This window comes from Camponotus floridanus, unplaced genomic scaffold (assembly GCF_003227725.1).
Source record: "Camponotus floridanus strain SB8 unplaced genomic scaffold, Cflo_v7.5 scaffold369, whole genome shotgun sequence".
Classification (NCBI taxonomy): Eukaryota; Metazoa; Arthropoda; class Insecta; order Hymenoptera; family Formicidae; genus Camponotus; species Camponotus floridanus.
In genome coordinates, this window is record NW_020229513.1 from 39,362 (window position 1) to 58,614 (window position 19,253).

The 19,253-nt window shown below is 45.0% G+C and overlaps 1 protein-coding gene across 1 annotated transcript; it reads right to left on the bottom strand.

Annotated features, from left to right (window-relative positions):
* Window positions 1-1,242: 1,242 nt before the first annotated feature.
* LOC112638781 (matrix metalloproteinase-24-like) lies at window positions 1,243-2,901 on the bottom strand. The gene has a single exon (XM_025410995.1). The coding sequence runs from the start codon at window positions 2,899-2,901 to the stop codon at window positions 1,243-1,245; it is 1,659 nt and encodes a 552-aa protein (XP_025266780.1).
* Between the last annotated feature and the right edge of the window lie 16,352 nt (window positions 2,902-19,253).

Sequence of the window (19,253 nt, forward strand, 5' to 3'; positions counted from 1 at the left end):
CTCGCAGTCGATCAGATCGTTCGCGTTGAAGTGCTCGTGCCGGCGAATCGCTTCAGGAATATTGCCGGGGTGGTCGGTCTCCGTCGCGATATCTAGAAAACGTGATAACTTGGCGTCCACGGTCTCGAGTACGCCGGCCAACGACGCGATGATGCGATTGACGCACAGCTCGAGAACGAACAGCGCCTTCACGGTGGATTGCGACAGAGCGATGCGATTCTTCGGCGTCTCGAATCGCAGAGTCTTCAGATTGTTTATCTTGCCGAATCGAAGCGTCACGGTTCCGACGATTATGGACGTCGGAGGGCGCGCGACAGCCTCGTCCAATTCGTTCTCGAAATACGGCAGTATATCGTTGCGCAGAGCGAGCAGATCCTTCTACATGTCGGGCGTCAGAGATATCTCCTTTCCGTGGCAGTCTCCTAGGACGATGTCGACTCGAGATTCGCGCTTCACGGCTACGGCGATGTCGATATATTTGTACGCCGTCTTGGTCAGAGGATATCGTCTTCCTAGTATTCGAATCGGATGTCTCGCGAAATTGATCTCGCGTTTGAACAGCCAGTTTCTATTCCATCTGTAAAAAAAAAGACGACGTTATTATGCGAAAATAGCCGATCGAGGCGGAGATCGAGAGCGCTCGGGCGAGATGACTCGCGCATACTCACTCGTCCTCGGTGTACAGTCGTGCTTTCTTGATTACGGGCGGAGTGTCAGAACGATCGCGGGTGGTATCCTCGTCCTTGGCGGAAGCCGCGTAATCGTCTCGACGGTTAGGCGGGAACGAACGAAGGGGCCCGTCATCGGCGGCGCCGACGGAGTCGCGGGCGTCGCGGGCGTCGCGGACGAGTCCCCGAACACTCTGCGGTACTCCTGTCCTAGTCCGGCGAACATGATCGGTCTCGCGAACAGGGCTTCGATGTTCGTAGGAAGACACTGCGGTGGCGACGGCGTCGTTAACGTTGGTCGTCGCGAGGAGAGAGAGATTCGTCGTAGACGTCCGTTGAGAATCGAACGCGCGTTAATCGCGAGTATCGTTGGAAATGTCGCGCGCAACGATGGAGACGCGTCTTATATACGATGCGATCTCAATCGTCGTCTCGATATCTTTATTCACGACGCGCGCGTTAATTAATGCAGCGGAAGCGGTTTAGAACAGCGGTTTAGAACAGCGGTTTAGAACAGCATATTAAATCAGCAGATTAATGTAATCTTAACGTTAGGTTTCAGGATTTCCTGATCTTAGTCATCGTCGTCGTCGTCGTCGTTGCGCGATCTTTCGAAGGACGCGTATTCCAGACGATACAGCTTGGAGACGAGTTCGCTCAATCGATGTAGAATGCCATCGGCTGGGCATTCTATTCCCAGTATGCTAAGATCGAAGGGACCGGCCGAGATTATCGCGTCGAGGAACTCGCTGTACGCATAATAGTCGCGTTTCTTCAGAAAATAAAGATTATCGTCGACGTGACGGAAAGCCGTTATCGCGGGTGGTATCCCGGAAAACGTATCCCGCAGAGCGCCGTGCCTTGCGACGGTCATCGCGCAGTCGTTCATCTCGGCTATCTTATCGTCGTTGTATATGACGTAACTGCGCCCGGCGTGCGTGTTTATCGCGGCGTTTATCCTAGCGTCGCGGGGAAATCCGACGTATTCGACGGATCTAGGCCATCCCGCTTTAAGATGAAAATTCGAATCGGCGAGGTAGACGTAGTCGCCGACGAATATCGCAATATCGCCCGACGGTCTCTGATACACGGCCGATACGCGAGTGAGATTGCGGGGGAGGAATTTAAAGTAGTCGGCGAACGAGAAAGGCGCTCCGTAGCGTCTCTCCCTCATATCGACGGGCCACACGTTGCGTTTACGCGCGACGTACAGGCGACGATTCATGATTAGCGCTCCGTCTACGCGCCTCAAGGCGCATAGATCCGCGGTATCGGAGGGAGCGAGCGGCGGCTCGACCGTTCTCGCGGTCGTCGGCCGAGCCGCGGCTGCCGTCGTCGTCGTCGTTCTCATCGTCGTCGCGGTCGTCGCCGCGGTCGTCGGTCGAGTAGCGTCGACGATCCTAGGAGTCGTCGTCTCTCTCGATCCGTAGAGATTTCGCACGTTTACGACGTCCTCTACGCTCAGCCTGAGCGGATATCGCCTTTCCTCCGAAGGCGTGTACGCGTACATGACCGAGTCATCCCTCATACTGTGAGTCAGACCCAGAGTGTGACCGATCTCGTGTGTCAGCGTCTGAAGGAGATACAGCCTGTCCGACGAGGGCTTGGTCAGCGTGATGTGCCACGGCTCCGTCTCGTCGACGTGCACCTCGGTCACCTGATCGGGCTCTCCCGTCGGAAAGAACGCATGAGCGACGACCGATCCCGGTCCCGCGAACGGCGACGGGCACGAGCCCCCGTTGTCGCTGTTCTCGTACGCGTGAGCGCCGGATTGATAGGATATCAGTATATCGGGGCGCAGCGAGTCGCGCGAGAACGTCAGAGCGGATTGCTCGGACCACAGAGAGAACGCGCTCTGAGTCGTGCGCAGAGTATCTCTGTTCGCTAGTTTGAAGTTCCACGTGAGATGCGCCCTCGGCCACTTTCTCGTCAACGGGCTGTAGGCGCGAATGTCCGCGACGCCGCATCGCGGCCTGCGCATGACGCGAATCGTTTCCACGGTCAGAACGCCGTTTCCCGGCAGACCGTAGTATTCCTGAAACAACGACAGCGCTTCGCTCAGGGCGGTCGCGTTGTCCAGTAGCGACAACTGCTGATGATTCTCCTCGTTCTCCAGAAAGCCGTAGGTTCGAAGATAACGGGACGCTTCCGCGACGTCATCGTGGGTCGACGTCGCCGCGACGGTCGCGAGCAGGGATATCGTCAGCGCGAGCGATAACGCGACGCGCGTCATGGCTCGTGCGAGACGCGCGGGTGTCGGGACAGTGGCGAACTATCGCGCGCGCGTCCTTCGGCGATGCGTCGTCGTTCTCCGGAATGCGAAAAAGCGCGAGTACGAGGGAGAAGGAGGAGGCGAGGGGAGGGGAGGGTACGTACGCTCGGACGCGCGAGAAGGATGAAAACAAACGATAACAAAAAAAAATAGAAAAGGGAGAGGAAAGATACTCTAAGACGCGCTAGAGAGGTGATCGAAAAGAAATGACTCTTTATTCGTATAAAAATGATTTTTTTTTATTCGTACAAAAATTATTCCTCATTCGTACAAAAAAATACGCGCGATTCACAAAGATATCGCTTAGACGTGCGCCTTGTCATGTCTTCTACTTCTTTTTACATGTTTTTTGAACATAAAATCGAACCATTTGACGCGATATCGAAGCACGCGATACGCGCGTGTATATTAGTCTCGTGATACTTGTCGGAGGACAAGGAGGAGGTGAATGTAGCGTATCGCTTTACGAGATGTTTATATAAATGTCGACAGGGTTATAACGTTTAATATAACGTTTAATATAACGCTTAGTATAACGCTTAGTATAAGGCTTAGTATAACGCTTAACATAATGAAGTAATTACACGGCCGATACGCGAGCGAGCTTGTGGGGGAGGAACTTGAAGTAGTCGGCGAACCTTATATTACACAACATTATATTAGAACATTCTAATATAATGTTCGAGAGAATGCGGAGGGTCTTCGAGTTCTCCTCCCTGTTTGCTGATCGCGCGACTGTCGACGATGGATGCGACACGACGATTACGATATACCATTGTTAAACATATACGATTGAAATGTACGATTATTAAATGTACGACTATTATATACGGGGTGGACCCATTTTAAGCGATCCACTCGAATATCTCTTAGGGAAAGCCTGCAATCAAAAATGACCTCAGTAAAAGTTGTATATACGAACGATATATACGAACGACCTGTGAGAACGACCAAGAACGACCTGCGAACCGATACGGAGTGCAAAGAGCTACTTCTTAATGCTCTCAGAAACGACGTAACGCTCTTACAAAAACATGCCCGTTTAAGCTCATATCGAACGACCATTTAAAAATAAAGTAGCTGCAAAAACATGATTTACGAATGAATGTATCGCGATCTCGAGCCTTGCGCTTACCCGTATAACCGCGCCCGAACGAGGCGAAACGATCGCGGGGTTCATTTGTGAATGAACCGTAAGCGAACCGTAAGAACCATAAGAACCATAAGAACCATAAGAACCATAAGAACCATAAGAACCGTAAGAACCATAAGCGAACCGTAAGCGAACCATAAGCGAACCGTAAGCGAACCGTAAATCGACCGTAAATGACCTAGGAATCGACCATAAATGACCCATAAATACCCCTGTAAGAGGGAGTATACGGTTATGAACAGAAATATTGAGAGGCACCTGCGAATCAATCATAAATACCCCTCGGCATAATGGAGTATACGAATACAGAGAAACGCCCGCGAATCAACCATAAGTACCCCCCGGCATAATGGAGTATACGAATACAGAGAAACGCTCGCGAATCAATCATAAATACCTCCCCGGCATAATGGATTATATGAATATGGGGGAGACAAAATTACGACTGCGATCACGACGATGATTACGACGACGACGAATCTCTCCCGCGAATCAATCATAAATACCTCCCCGGCATAATGGATTGTATGAATATGGAAATGATAAAATTACGACTACGATCACGACGACGACGAATCTCTCGTGAAGACGCGGCGCGCCCGATCGGCGAAACGAGTTCAGTTCGCGCGAGCGACGATGAGTTTCGACGCGCGCGAGGGGAAGGGAGGCGACACAGGTGAAGATCAATCTTAAGAGATAACTTTGCATGTGATAGTAGTCTACTTCAATAATGCATAGTCTTCCAGGGAAGACGTCGTTCTTCGACTCCGTCCTTCGGCGCCGTCCTTCGATTCCGTCCTTCGACTCCGTCCTTCGACGCCGTCCTCCGACACCGTCCTTCGACGAGACGTCTGAAATACGTAAAGCTGCGTATTAATGATAATAATACGTATCGAGAGACGCGAAAGGAAAGAACGGCGCGTTATACCAGAAGAGATCAGTACCTCGGTTAAAATCCTTCGTCCTCCGTACGGACGGAGCTCGTTTCCTCGAGTGAGCTCGCATCGCAGTACCATATCTCCACGGGAGAATCGTCGTCACAGAAATCCTCGGTTTTAAACGCGCGATCTGAGACGAGCGGCTCCATGTCGAACAATCTTCTTACAAGGAAAGGGTCGGAAGTGTCCCCCTCCGATTTTAATGAGCTTTGAATATGTTGTAGTCTAGATCAAAATAGGAGACACGTATTTTTTTATAAGTGCTGAGTCGGCCGTTAAGGGGGTGAAACACCTTCTTGAAAAAAATCGATTTTCTCATTTCTCAGCGGATACCGTCGAAGCGATAAGAGATATAAACAAAAGTTTCAAATAAAAGTTTTATGGTCTTTAATGTACTTCAAAATCATGTAATCAGATTTGTCGAAAATGTCATATTTTTCGAAATCCCCTCCCCCTCCCTTTTAATGTTTGAAAATTTTTAAATTTGTCTCATAACAAAACTTATAGCTCATTTAACGACAAATTCAATCATATATAATAAAGTTGTATTCCGAAGTCATTATATATATGTATATGGAAATATTACATAAAATACCGTACATAATTATTGCATACAAGAATAACAAATATTCATGGTTGATATCGGTTACAAGATGATGATCATGAAAGAAATGATTTATACAAAGGGATTTTTTACACCATGCGCAAGAAATTACAGCAATTTCACCGCAAATATCACATGTTGGTTTTAAATTAGTTTTGAAACAAAAATCTACTGGTGTATCAAATTCTTCTGGTTTCTTTTCTAAATAACCACTTTTATACCATGCATATTTGAATAAATTTTTAAACCTTGGTGATGAAAATTGATTATGTGTTAATGATTGTAATTTAAAATATTGTTTCTTGAATGAAGCTTGACGTCAAGATCTAAAAGCATGATGGTATCTGAAAAATGTCTAACAAAATTTTTCCATAAACGAAAACCGAATACATCTAAAGGTTGTATTTTTCCCGTTGCTCCAGCTGGTATAGTTAACAAATTAATATTGTCTATAAAATCTGGTTTGTTTCTTTGAATTATATCAGGACAATGACCAGTCCAAGAATCTAATAATAACACTGATTTTGGTCCAACATTTGGAAAAAAACACTTCTTTTATCCAGATCTCAAAATGATGCGATGTTAATTTTCCAGATTTTGATGCCATGACAAAGATATTATTATCTTTAAACATTGTTTCTTTTACTATTGGACCAAATGTTCCAGTAGTTCTTTTAAAACAATAAACAGAGGCGATAATAATCTACCATCAGCTGAAACAATAGGTTGTATAGTATAACTATGTGTAGTTGCTGATATGGATTGTACTATGCGCTCTACTTTTTTAATACCAATAGGTGATAGTGAACGACCGGAATGAAATTCTAATTGAAATCCACTTTGGTCCGAATTATATACATTTTCAATTCCATATTGTATAATAGAAAGATTTAACATTTTCGATAAATGACTTGCTTCGTGCTTCTAAATCTTTGTCTGACGCTAAATTTTTTTTTGTTATAAATTTGTAATTTTTCTAGATACGATATTATGTGCAAGCTTAAACCTTTTTACCCATGATAAGATGCTGTAAACCCAAGTAGATTTACTTCCTTCTGTGCGCGAAGAGCCCATCGAGCAATATCAATGTCATGAATAATTATTCCCTTTTCAATACCTTCATGGAATTTATTTAACGTATATGTTGAAATTTCTTTCAGTTTATCAAATCTGTTGCCACCTTGATTTACTTGCTGCTCCCATCTTCTTAATTGACGTAATGACGTGACTTTCCGAAATCTATTTCTTATAGATGCAAGAGTTCTTGACTTTTTTGTTCCACTTCTCCATAACTCTACTGCATTTCTTTTATATTCTATTGGTACAGAATCCGCAACACATTCAATTTCTTTTTACAAAATATGTGTCTTCTTCTCTTTCTTCATCAATTACAGGTTCTACTTCAGGTATATCAAATTCGTTTTGAAATCTAATGATGATTCTTCATAAACTTCAAACGCTTCTTCATACATTGATCGAAGCATATTTTCCATCATGTCTTTTGTTTCATTTTCATCTGTTGTAACAGGACTTTCTGGGAATTCCCCAGTCATATACAGTGCAGTGTATAGCAGTACTGCTACATTTCTTGGATTAAACATTATCTAAAAAAATTATTAACATTATGTATATTTGTTTTATAAATATTAGCAAAAAATACTTATTAGCAACAAAAATATTTTATTATTTAATGCGTATTAATAATTTGTTACGTTTTCCGAGTTTCATGAAAAAATAGAACAGTTTTATCACATAACTTAAATAAAGTAATAAATATTAATTATAATTTAAATACATTAAAACAAAACAGATAAACCGCAATTTTGAATGAAGTGTAGAGTAAAAGCAAAAAAACTATAAAAGTTTTAAAAATCGAAAAAGTACATACATACTGTATTGTTGTGTGCGTGGGGCACAATTGTTTTTTCAGGATAACGGCTAGTCTTGTTAATTAACTCGAGCACTTGTTAATTATTTGATAACTGTTTGTGACTGTCCGCCGCTTCTAGGCGGTGGCTTTTAACGCCTCCGGTTCTGAACGATTATCGGAGGAGGATCGCGCGGTGGCATGACCAAATAAAATCATTGGTTATTTCTAAAGTGGCGTGATCAAAATGCAAGCGAAGGAAGTCCGAAGACTTCCTCGCATTTTATTGCAATTCAGCGCTATTTCGAGAGTGATTTCTTCCTCTGTTTGATGACTTGGCCGTGTGATACTGGCTGTATCAGCACTTCGGGCAGCTGACTTTCTTATCGCGACGCATTTTTTCGCTCGCTTTATAAGTTATAATCCTTTTAATTATTTTCTTATATATATAAATATATTTACTATCGCGCTCGCGTATATTCGATAGACGCTTTAATAGTAATATGTGTTCCACTGCACGCAGTTGTTAATAAAATAATATATTGCACCAACTCATTTCGCGAATGCGACATCTGTTTATTCATAGAATTGAATCTATTAACATCGCATCTGATCAATAATTTTCCTTGTCCGACTAGTTTTATTTTTCATGCATTAAAAACATTACTTTCCATATAAATTATATGTATATTTTATTGTCACATAATATAGACATATATTATAATTATAATTATTATGTAATTTATAATTATATTATAAATATAATTTCTATAATTTATAAAAATATATTCTCATAAATTATTTATTGCTAATTTATGGTTGCCTCTGTGAGTTTGCGAAGAAAAATGACTGTCGCTGTGAATAACGAGCGTCATAAGGCGGATAAAGCGGGCGTATAGTAGTGTATAGGGATATTTTTAATTTATTTCTGAAAAATGTGACTTCGGAATACAACTTATTATATATGATTGAATTTGTCGTTAAATGAGCTATAAGTTTTGTTATGAGACATNTACACGACAGACGATTCTTCTTCTTCTCTTCTTCATGTATCGTACCAACGACAGCTGTTGTAATCGCACGCTGAGCAAGCATACGGAACGTTTCCGTCTTCCCATTGTAATCCGTGATGATTTCTAATCAGCCATGAGACTTGACATCGCTCAGATTTTGTAAGCGTGTGCCACGGTACGGGACTTGCGAAAAAGTAATGCGATAGAACGTATCCCTTTTTCAAGACTGCCGCTTCCTTCACGACAAAATTTTTCCCAACGATAAATCCTTGCAGATCCACAAACGTTGGTATGGACATGACGAGATCTCTCTCTCTTCGATACGCCAGTCGAGAGGAACGACAAAACTCTAAAACCATCTCGCAAGACTTTGATTTATATCATGCTCCTCTTCCCCCTCTCTCTTCTGTCGATGTTATCGCCTAGGTGATTTTGCGTACAACGTTGGTCAACGGATTGTACTGGATCACGCGATCGTGTATGATGAGGCAGTACGCAGTGGTATTCGGCGGCACGTTCTCCTTACACTCGAATTCCAATCTCACATCCACGGTCGCGCTCTTGACCGATTCGTTTTGTCGAGAACAATCGATAATCACGAACGGACCGTGTTGTAGAAACTTCAGGACGTTGAGACTCGGCTCGAGATACTCGTATCCGTAATAATTCTTGCAGAAGCGTGTGTACGTATCATACAGAATGGAATATCTGTTTTTATCTAAATCCAGATTCATATCGTCGTACGGATAATATTCCGAATTCAGATAAAGTTTAACGTTGATCAATTTGCAGTGGTCGAATTCACTCGTATCCTTAGACATGACATTCTTCCGACCTGTCTGCAGAGCGAAGATAACGTATCGTGGTTTCTCTAGCTGAGTCGCAGTCTTAATGGCCCACGAATGCTTGGTTGTAAGCTGCAATAGCGGATACTCGTACAGATCCCACGAGCGAAAAGCCATGCTGAGATATCGTCCGCTTTCCAGAGCACGCAGCATCGACAACTTTTTGATTTCGCTCAACAGCACGTGAGGCATTCGCCATTGTATCTTGAATATGTCGATCACAGGCTCCTGCGCCGAATTTCCATGCAGACAATTGTTGTCGTTGCGCGATCGTATCAAGATCAATTCGTGACGAGCGTTAATCACCACGCGTCTGTAATCCTCGCAAAATCCCAGCAACATGTAGAGCGGTACGCAAAAATTGAAATGTCCATTCGTGTAGGTAAACGGCTCCCAGCCAGCATTTTTCAAAATCGTGTCTCTATCGGATGATACCGTTACATAGTTTTTGAGCGTAGTAGTTATTCCTACGTTTCTATTGCGATCAATCTCAACGCCGTCGAGTTCGTATCGAATCTCGTCGAACATGAATGCGACGCAATTATTTCCCATTATCACTTCATTTTCTCCTTCAGCTGGTTTGTTTTTCGTTAGTCGTCCCTCGATGTATAGGAAACTCTCATGCGGCAGCGTATACAGATCCTGTTGTTGTATGGGTATTCTTATCTCGTCATTGTGTCCGAACGTTGTATTGGCGAACGGGTTGTACGTGTGAGTCTCGATCTTGACGATACGATCGTCAAAGATAGGTTCGTCACCGATGTTGAGAATGTCGGTCATCGTTCAGCTGTTTCGCACCGCGAATCCCAAAGATTGCAAAAACGCAACGTTCGATGCGCTGAGTTTCTTTTTCTCGGATGATTGGATATTAGCGAACGTCGACGTTGATGTTGTTGGTGTCGCTGATTTCGTAAAGATTGCGTTATCTCTCGCGTCTTTCGATCCGTTCAACACGAGCATCTCATACGTCGCATACGTACGTACGTTATCGCCGCAGCCGTCGTACGTGCAATCTTACGGTGATTCTTCTCCTCGAAAATCGAGCAATCGTCCGTTCTGGTCGACAACGCGTAACGTTAAATCCGTAATGCTCCGCGCGATGATCGGAAGGTAAATGATCTGCGCCGGCGTTTCCGATATCTTATATCCCGGCGGTACCCTCGGTGAAAATTCGTGTATCGTATGAACGAGTTTGCCGTTGTTGTACGCGCCCGCGGTCACGTTACATTCTACGCGGATAATATTAACGTTGATAATGTTAATCGGCATGTTCGATTCGTACCATTTTCCCGGCTCGAGAATACGATTCGAGAATCCTAGCAGCGATCCAATGTTGTCGGGTTTGCTAAAGTTTAATCTGTATGCGCATTTGATCTCGCTTCTCATCGTATTGTAATTAGCGCGGAGCACTATCGGATATTCGCCATCTTCGTAGTCATCGCCGTCAATGTGTTTCTTATCGCGATGTTTCCGTGAAATTGCACGTTTCAAAAATTCATGTATATCTCGCAACTCGTACGATCCCTCGGGAATCGTAATTTCCGCGTCGTCTTTGCCAAAGTAAAATTTATTATTCGAGGAATTCACGTTCGGTATCGTGTGATAAGTCTCAAAATCCGTTAGACCGAGTTCGTATTCATCGTCGCTCAAATCTACAGTGGGAAAGAAGTTTGCCGCGAGAACGCTACTCTTCCCAGTCAACGTGAATGTCATAGACATGTCGACGAAACTGTTGAACGAATACTGAGTTAAATAGCGCGATATCCGTCTTTAAATTCGCACGCATCGACCGTTCGAAGAAATTGCAAGCACAATTGTCCGCAGATGCTCTGATCGTAAGTTTGAACAGGCGTGTGATTGTACTGTATCTTCGTTACGTTTCGTCCGAAATATCGCACAAGTTCCTTGGGAGGTCGAAGATTGCCGAAACTGTCGAAATATACGACGCGATTCCCCCTCTTTGCGTACGCTACCCAATGAGTACCCGGTCCTTCGACGCTATCTAAATTTACGATGCCGTTCTCGTTTTGATAAATACCACCGATCGGTAAAGAGTCGCGCATGAAAACACCTCTAAAATATGGAATGCGCATACGTTTCGCCAGTTGTAGCAATTGTACGTTGGTAGTTGCGCCCTGCGGCATTTTTAACGTCTCTTTGACGTTTTTTTTTCTTCTTCTCGTTGAGACTCCTCGTCCGTGTTTGTAAGGAGCGAGATATAATCCGCGACCTTCCATGGCGCGATTGTGACGTAGCATCTCTTGCATCTGACGTTGCACAGCTTTTCCGTCGTTCACCCACCTTCGGCTACACCCGCCGCTCCGCCGATCAGGGATCCGAGCGCATCAGCATTGGTAGAATCGGCAATACGCCGCCGCATTTCGCAACCGGAAGTATCCGTTTCTTCGCAGTTTTCTTCTTCGTCTTCGTCCTCTTCAGGCCCATACCGAGCTTCGTCTTGGCTTTCATCGCCGCCTCAGACAGCTGTGGCGGCGGCTCTCTCAGCGAGAGTCGAATCTCTCGCACCGATACGATTTCGCGCTTTCTCGGTGAGTATCCTATCCGCCGCGTGTCTCTCGGTGAGATCGTTTGCTCCGAGAGTACGCTATATCGTGTTCGCGACACGCCGCGTCCAATAAATTTATACCTCGATCGCCTTTGGCTAATCGCTTCCGCAACCGCGTGCCTGGGCCGCAAAACTGATAGCCGGGAATATGGAATTCGATCGGAAGCGCGTTTATCGCACGATTTAAGAGACCGCTGCTTCTTACGATTCTCGCTGACATACGTAGCAATCTTTTATCAACGGAGGCGGACCGTCGATGTGCGTTCGCTGCCACGGCTGGTTGTAATGTCGCATGCACGAACGATATTGTCGAACCTCCGGATCAGCCTTTATATATTCTGGAAGCTTGTCCCCACAATCGTTCGACGTAATCACCGAAATTTTGCAGTAAAAGAATCTTCGGAATATACTGCAGCTGTTTGGCGGTAAGTCCGAGAATGTCTCTCTCGTCCGACAGAAGGAGAAACATTTTTGATACTGAGCGGTGTCGAGTCGCAACACCTCTATAAATAGGCCTTCCCCTCGCGATCATTAGCAAAATTGGATCGAAACAGAAAACATGCGGTTCGTACGACAGCCTTTGACGATACGCGTGACTAATTGCGACGACAGATTACGCTCGATGGGAGACAACGCGGAGATGCGCAGACACGGTACGATGTTACCGACTACTATACGCGCGATCGTTTGCGGTCCCTCAAATTGTGGTAAAACCAACGTTTTGATAAGTCTACTGGAAAGTCCACACGGTGTACGTTTCGAGAACGTGTACGTGTACTCAAAGTCGCTGCAACAGCCGAAATATCGATATCTGGAGAATTTATTGACGCCGATTGACGAAATCGGCTACTTTACGTTCTCGAATAACAGTGACGTCATTCCACCGAGCGAGGCATGTCCAAACTCGATTTTTGTCTTCGATGACGTGGCGTGCAACAAGCAAGATACGATAAGAGAGTACTTCTCAATGGGTCGTCACTCGAACGTCGACTGCTTCTATCTTTGTCAGACGTATGCGAGAATACCGAAACATCTTATACGCGACAATGCGAACCTGCTGATCTTGTTTAAACAGGACGGTACAAATTTGAAACACGTGTACAACGATCACGTGAATACCGACATGTCGTACGAGGATTTCAGTGAATTATGCCGTACTTGTTGGCAGCAAAAGTATGGATTCCTAGTGATTGATAAGGACAGCCCGCTTACGAACGGGCTATACAGAAAAGGATTTAACGTGTTCGCGATACCTCGAAACGATTAGTCGCTGTCGACATTCCGTCCAGAAGGGTGAAACGCTCGACGTTCCGTCAACATGGCTGGAAACGATAATATTCGCGAGCGTGAAAAGATTGCGCGGGAGATTGAGAAAACGTGCGAATCGATCCGCAAGAAACATCGCGCTTTGAAGACCGATAAGATCGACGAAGATATCGCGGTCACGACTCATTTTAGACCTATTATCGAGCCGCTGCAAAAGATCGTCGACAACTCGCGCAATTGCGGTGAAAAAAGAGCCGGAGAGTAACGCTGACGCTATAATTAAAACGTTACCCATCAAGCGATATAAGGAAGAGGAAGAGGAGGAGGAGGAGGAGGATGCGACACCGAAAAAGAGGAAACGATCGGTGAAGGCGAAATGTTTATCGATGTGGCGTATATCCGATCTATCGAAGACTTTATCGGATGAACCGCTGATAACCTCTACACCGTTCGCGCCGAAAATCGCGCAACTCGCGATACCCGAATCACTCGCGATCGAAGATGTTTTCGAAACCACGGGCAATCCACCCGAAACATCCGTTCGAAACATGTTACAAACGTCGGAAGGTCAAGAAGTGTTACGAGAGAACTTGGGACCACTGGGGCAAAAATACATGGGCGCTCTTCTTAACGGTGACGAAAGAAAAAAAAACGCGATCGATCACGTGTATGGCGTCTATTTCGACGAGAATGGAATGCGTCTCGGTAACAAACGATTCGGCATTGACAAAGATGACTCTATAATCATAGACAATATGAGATACATCGGTACACCGGGATTATACGAGTTGATCTTCATGAGAATTCCCAATGACGCCATATACACTGAGGACGATGTGCAAAAATATAAGAGCATATTGATGGCGACGAGTGCGCATAAACGTCGATATAATGCACAAGGTCAATTAAAGAGCAACAAGGGATACAAGTATAAACAAATAATCGCGCCGTTGATGTCGATCGAATCGAAAAAGAAAAAAACGGGAACGGGAGTATTCGCGCCTCGCGCGATGACGCTAATCGACAATAAGATCGATTACGTGCACTGGGACGATCCCAACAAGCTAGTGGATCGCCTGCGATTGCTCGATGCTTCGCGTCGAGCTGGCCACAACGCTCACGACAACGAGATCTTGTCGATCATAGAGGAACTCCGCGAAGCCGGCATTATTATAAATTAAACGGCGCCTCGACGAAACTAATCAGTCGATCGACGTCACTCGCATCGAAAAACAATGCCTATCAACAAATTTGGATTATTCGAACGGAGAAACGAAGAAATCAGCACGAGCGATCATTGGGGTAAATTGGTGACGAGTTACTTACGTCAAAACGCTCTATGTCGCGTCGCAACGGACTATGACGCGAGATCGCGCAAGATTCGCCGTGTAGCGCAACCTGAGGCTGATACCGATGCGGTCAACAAACTGTACGTGGAAGAATGCGTTAAAACGTTGAAAAATCAACGGAAAGAATCAGACGAGAAGCTGACTGCGTTCGAGAAGGACCTGCGAGCTTTGCAGGCTGCGATAAACGAGCTTCGTCCTACGATTAACGCTAATTCAGAAACGGCTATCAACCTGTAATGTGCTGTAGTGAACAGCTTAGGAGCGGCTATTGTACACTTATGAAACATCTAAAAAGGTTTACCGAACGGCTACGAACGATTATCCGACGATTATCGAGCTATAATGAGTGGCAGTGATCGAAGAGGAAACGGTCTCGAACGAGGCTACGAACGATTCAAGAACAACTGCGAACGAGGCTACGAGCATCTCAAGGACGGCTGCGAACAAGGCTATGAACACGTCAGGAACGGCTACATACGAGGCGGCATACAAGTCCACAACGGCTACGAACGAGTTAAAAACGATTGTCAACGAGGCTACGAACGGGTCAGAAACGACTGCGAACGAGGCTACGGACTGCTTAAAAACGACTATCAACAGGGTCAATCGCGCCAACAAAGGGATCAAGAACGACAGTGAACGGTTATTGAACGGCTATAAACGGTAATCGAACGGGTTAGCAACGGCAATGAACGGTAATTGAACGGCAGTGAACGGCTAAGGAACGGCTATAAACGGTAATCGAACGGGTCAGCAACGGCAATCAAACGGCTATTGAACGGGTCTGCAACGGCAATCGAACGGCAGTGAACGGCAATTGAACGGCTACGAACGGCAGTAAACGGCTAATGAACGGCTATTGAACGGCAATTGAACGGCAGTGAACGGCTAAGGAACGGCAATTGAACGGCTACGAACGGCTATTGAACGGCTACGAACGGCTATTGAACGGCTAATTCGATCGACGAATCGAAATAACGATGGGCCGACGATCGGGAATAACCGGGGAAGCGAAGAAACAACATAGTTTAGAGAAACGGCAGTTGGTGAACGAACTGCACGCACCGGCGAGAAAAAATTTCCTCCGAAGACATGTAATAGTGCGGGGATACGATGATCTGTGGCAAGCCGACATTGTCGAGATGCGTCCGTACTCTCGTTTCAACAGAGGTTACAACTACATACTCACAGTCATCGATGCGTTGAGCAAGCACGCGTGGGCCGTACCGCTCAAGAGTAAAGCGCGGAAGCGAGACAGCTGACGCTATCGAGATAATTCGAGATAGCGAGAGGTGTCCGAAAAACATACAGACCGACATGGGGAAGGAATTTTATAACACCGACGTGCAACGGCTCATGCGGAAACATGGCATAAATCATTATTCTACGTATTCGGTATTGAAGACATCGATCGTCGAGCGATTCAATCGCACGCTAAAAGACGACATGTGGAAGATGTTTACGCTGAACGGATCTTACAAGTGGGTCAAGGCGTTGCCGGGACTCGTATCGGATTACAACGCGCGCAAGCATCGAACGATCGGTATGCGACCCGTCGACGTTACCCCCGCGGTCGCCGAGAGACTCTTGGCTACTGTATACAACCGTGTAAATATCGCGGGTCCGGCGAAATTCAAAGTAGGTGACTCGGTGCGCGTTAGCAAGTACAAGACAGTTTTCGAGAAGGGTTACACGCCAAATTGAACAACCGAGGTGTTTAAAATTGTAAAAGTGCAGCATACTAATCTCGTGAGTTATCTACTCGAGGATTATCGCAAAAAACTTATCGCTGGAGCGTTCTACGAGCACGAGTTGCATCGCGCAAATTATCCCGACGTGTATCTCGTGGAGAAAATACTGCGCAGGAGAGGTGACGAGGTTTACGTGAAATGGCTAAAATTTGACAATTCGCACAACTCTTGGATACATAAGGACAATATGATTTAATTTATATACAGTGTTTATTAATATTTCTTTCAATAATACTATATATATTCTTAATATAAGTAGTGTAAGATATGCGTTACATAAAATATATGAAATATAAATGTGTAAGATGTGTATTATATAAAACTACATGAAATATAAAATATATACAGTAATAAATAAAATATATACATGTATTTACAAAGGTATCCTATAAATGTATCCTATAAAGGTATCCTATAATGTATAAAAAACGCTTCTGCTGTGGAAATTCGGTTTCGCGATCATCGCTTCTGCGCCGAACCGACCGTCCCATTTTGTTAATAATTTTACATCGACACGATTCCGCACATTTTCCATCGTTTTACCAAACACAGCATTATTCATTAATTTGTATAAATTTTTCTCGAAATCGTTTTTCGCGAGTGTTCTGAAATGTGTATTTAATTCTATGTAATTTCGAAGCCATGGAGATTGAGAAAACTGTAAAATTCTATGTATTTTTGTCACACGAAGGCCGTGATGCGTACACTGCTGTAGGTTACGGTAGTGTATCACGTAACGCTTCTTATCGTATAACGTTGAGAGCAGTTTGAATTCCCGCTTACCGGGCGGTTTGTCGCGCGTCGGGCAAAACGGTAGGTCGGTGTGCGTATCGTGAAGATGTTGCGGGTACTCGAGATCGACTTCGAGGATATACCCCGTGGGTGAATCTAACGCTATAGATGATACGTCAAAATTCGACGCGTCGTCGACCCATCGAAAATCGGCGTAAGGCAACGGTTGGCACATTGCCCATCCGTATAAATTATTAACGTCAAAATACATCAAGTACGACGATGGTTTCGATGGATCGTACGATTGTCGCATATACTTGTTATTAGCGCGCGCGTATCTGTTGGAACATTGGCTCAGACCACCGCGTATACCGCGTTCTATAAACATGACCATGTCGATATCTGTAAGCAACTCGAACGTGATCTTTGTATGCTTTAACATGGCGTCCCACGTGTATCCGGGCAGAGTATAGTAATACGCGGGGTCGAGTCCGTAACTTTTTATGCAGCTATCGCGAAAATTTTCGAAAATATCTGCCAATAACAATACGTCGATTTTGAGATACATGTCGCTGTATTCGCCCAGCGTTCGAATGGAGAATCGCGTCCAGATGTTCTCGGCGTGCGCGTAATCGCTCTCGGATATAGTTTCACCGGTCAAGGAACTGTAAAACGATTCGCGCGGTGGTAAACGCGTATCTCGCAACCTATCTACCGAGTCGACGTATTCGTATGGAAAGACATCTTTCCGTGTTAATAAACTGAAATTTTCCGCGGATAAATTTTCAAATTTCGATTTTAAAATTTTGAGCTTATCTCTGTCTAGATAAGATGCTAATTTGTCGAGACTCGATGTAAGAAATTTGTACGAATCGATGAAGCGTAATTTTACATTATTTTTCCAATCGCCTTCCTTAAAGTCGACATTTTTTGTAAAAGAAATATATTTCTCTTTCGTTATCGGGAGTAACTCGACTCTCCCTTCGAATGCTGTGGCTATTTCCTCGATAATAAAATGCGAATCGTAACCGGATAAATTATGGAAAACTATCGGAATACAAAAAGATTCTTTGTAATTTAAATTGCAATTTGAATGCGCGGGGCCTCTGTACCGCCCGGTCAAATGACAATGATCGCGAACGCGTGTATCGTTTTGCGCGAACGGCTTTTCGCATATACAGGGTCCATTATGAAAGTAATGCGCATGATTTTATTGTGACGCGAATATCCATCGCAGTATGGTAAGATGAGTCGGGAAATGTAGTGTGGGGTGTGGCCTTCCAAGGCAGCCGATCGTCAGTTTGCTCCGAGCAGCCCGAGTGGAAAGACGTGCATCCGCGTGAAGTGTGTTTTTCGTCTTTATAACACGGTGCGATGCAGAGTTCGCTTGAACAGCGATACGCCATCAAGTTTTGCGTGAGGCTTGGAAAGAATGCAACCGAAACATTCCAGATGCTTCAAGAGGCGTTTAAGGAAGACTGCATTTCAAGGTCACAGTCCGGGAGGTGGCACAAGGCGTTCAAGGAGGGCCGGGAGGAGATCGCCTTGTGCCACCTCCCGGACTGTGACCTTGAAATGCAGTTTTCCTTAAACGCCTCTTGAAGCATCTGGAATGTTTCGGTTGCATTCTTTCCAAGCCTCACGCAAAACTTGATGGCGTATCGCTGTTCAAGCGAACTCTGCATCGCACCGTGTTACAAAGACGAAAAACACACTTCACGCGGATGCACGTCTTTCCACTCGGGCTGCTCGGAGCAAACTGACGATCGGTTGCCTTGGAAAGCCACACCCCACACTACATTTCCCGACTCATTTTACCATACTGCGATGGATATTCGCGTCACAATAAAATCATGCGCATTACTTTCATAATGGACCCTGTATGACATTGAGTGGTGTTGTACAATTTTTCACACTCTTCGGACGTTAAATTAACCATGGGGACATTGGTCGTCATTTGATTTAAAGTTACTGGAAACTCAATGTCCCGGAGATTCAGCACTGTCGCGTAATGCGGGTACGATGATTCTCGTTCCACCTTTCTTTCTGCGGGATATAGAGCGGCGACCACTGCCTACGCGAAACACGCATTGTCTTTAGACTGTACGTTAACCACCGCTCTTTTCATCATAATCTCCCGCGACAATTTAATGTGGCATCCCGCGCGCATTGGATTATATTTATTTACATTAACAGTCAAATTCTGTATTCGCGACAATGCCCAGCCAC

Bases quoted from the DNA above. Each gene is read 5' to 3' on its own strand.
- LOC112638781 (XM_025410995.1), bottom strand. From the start codon at position 2,901: ATGACGCGCGTCGCGTTATCGCTCGCGCTGACGATATCCCTGCTCGCG.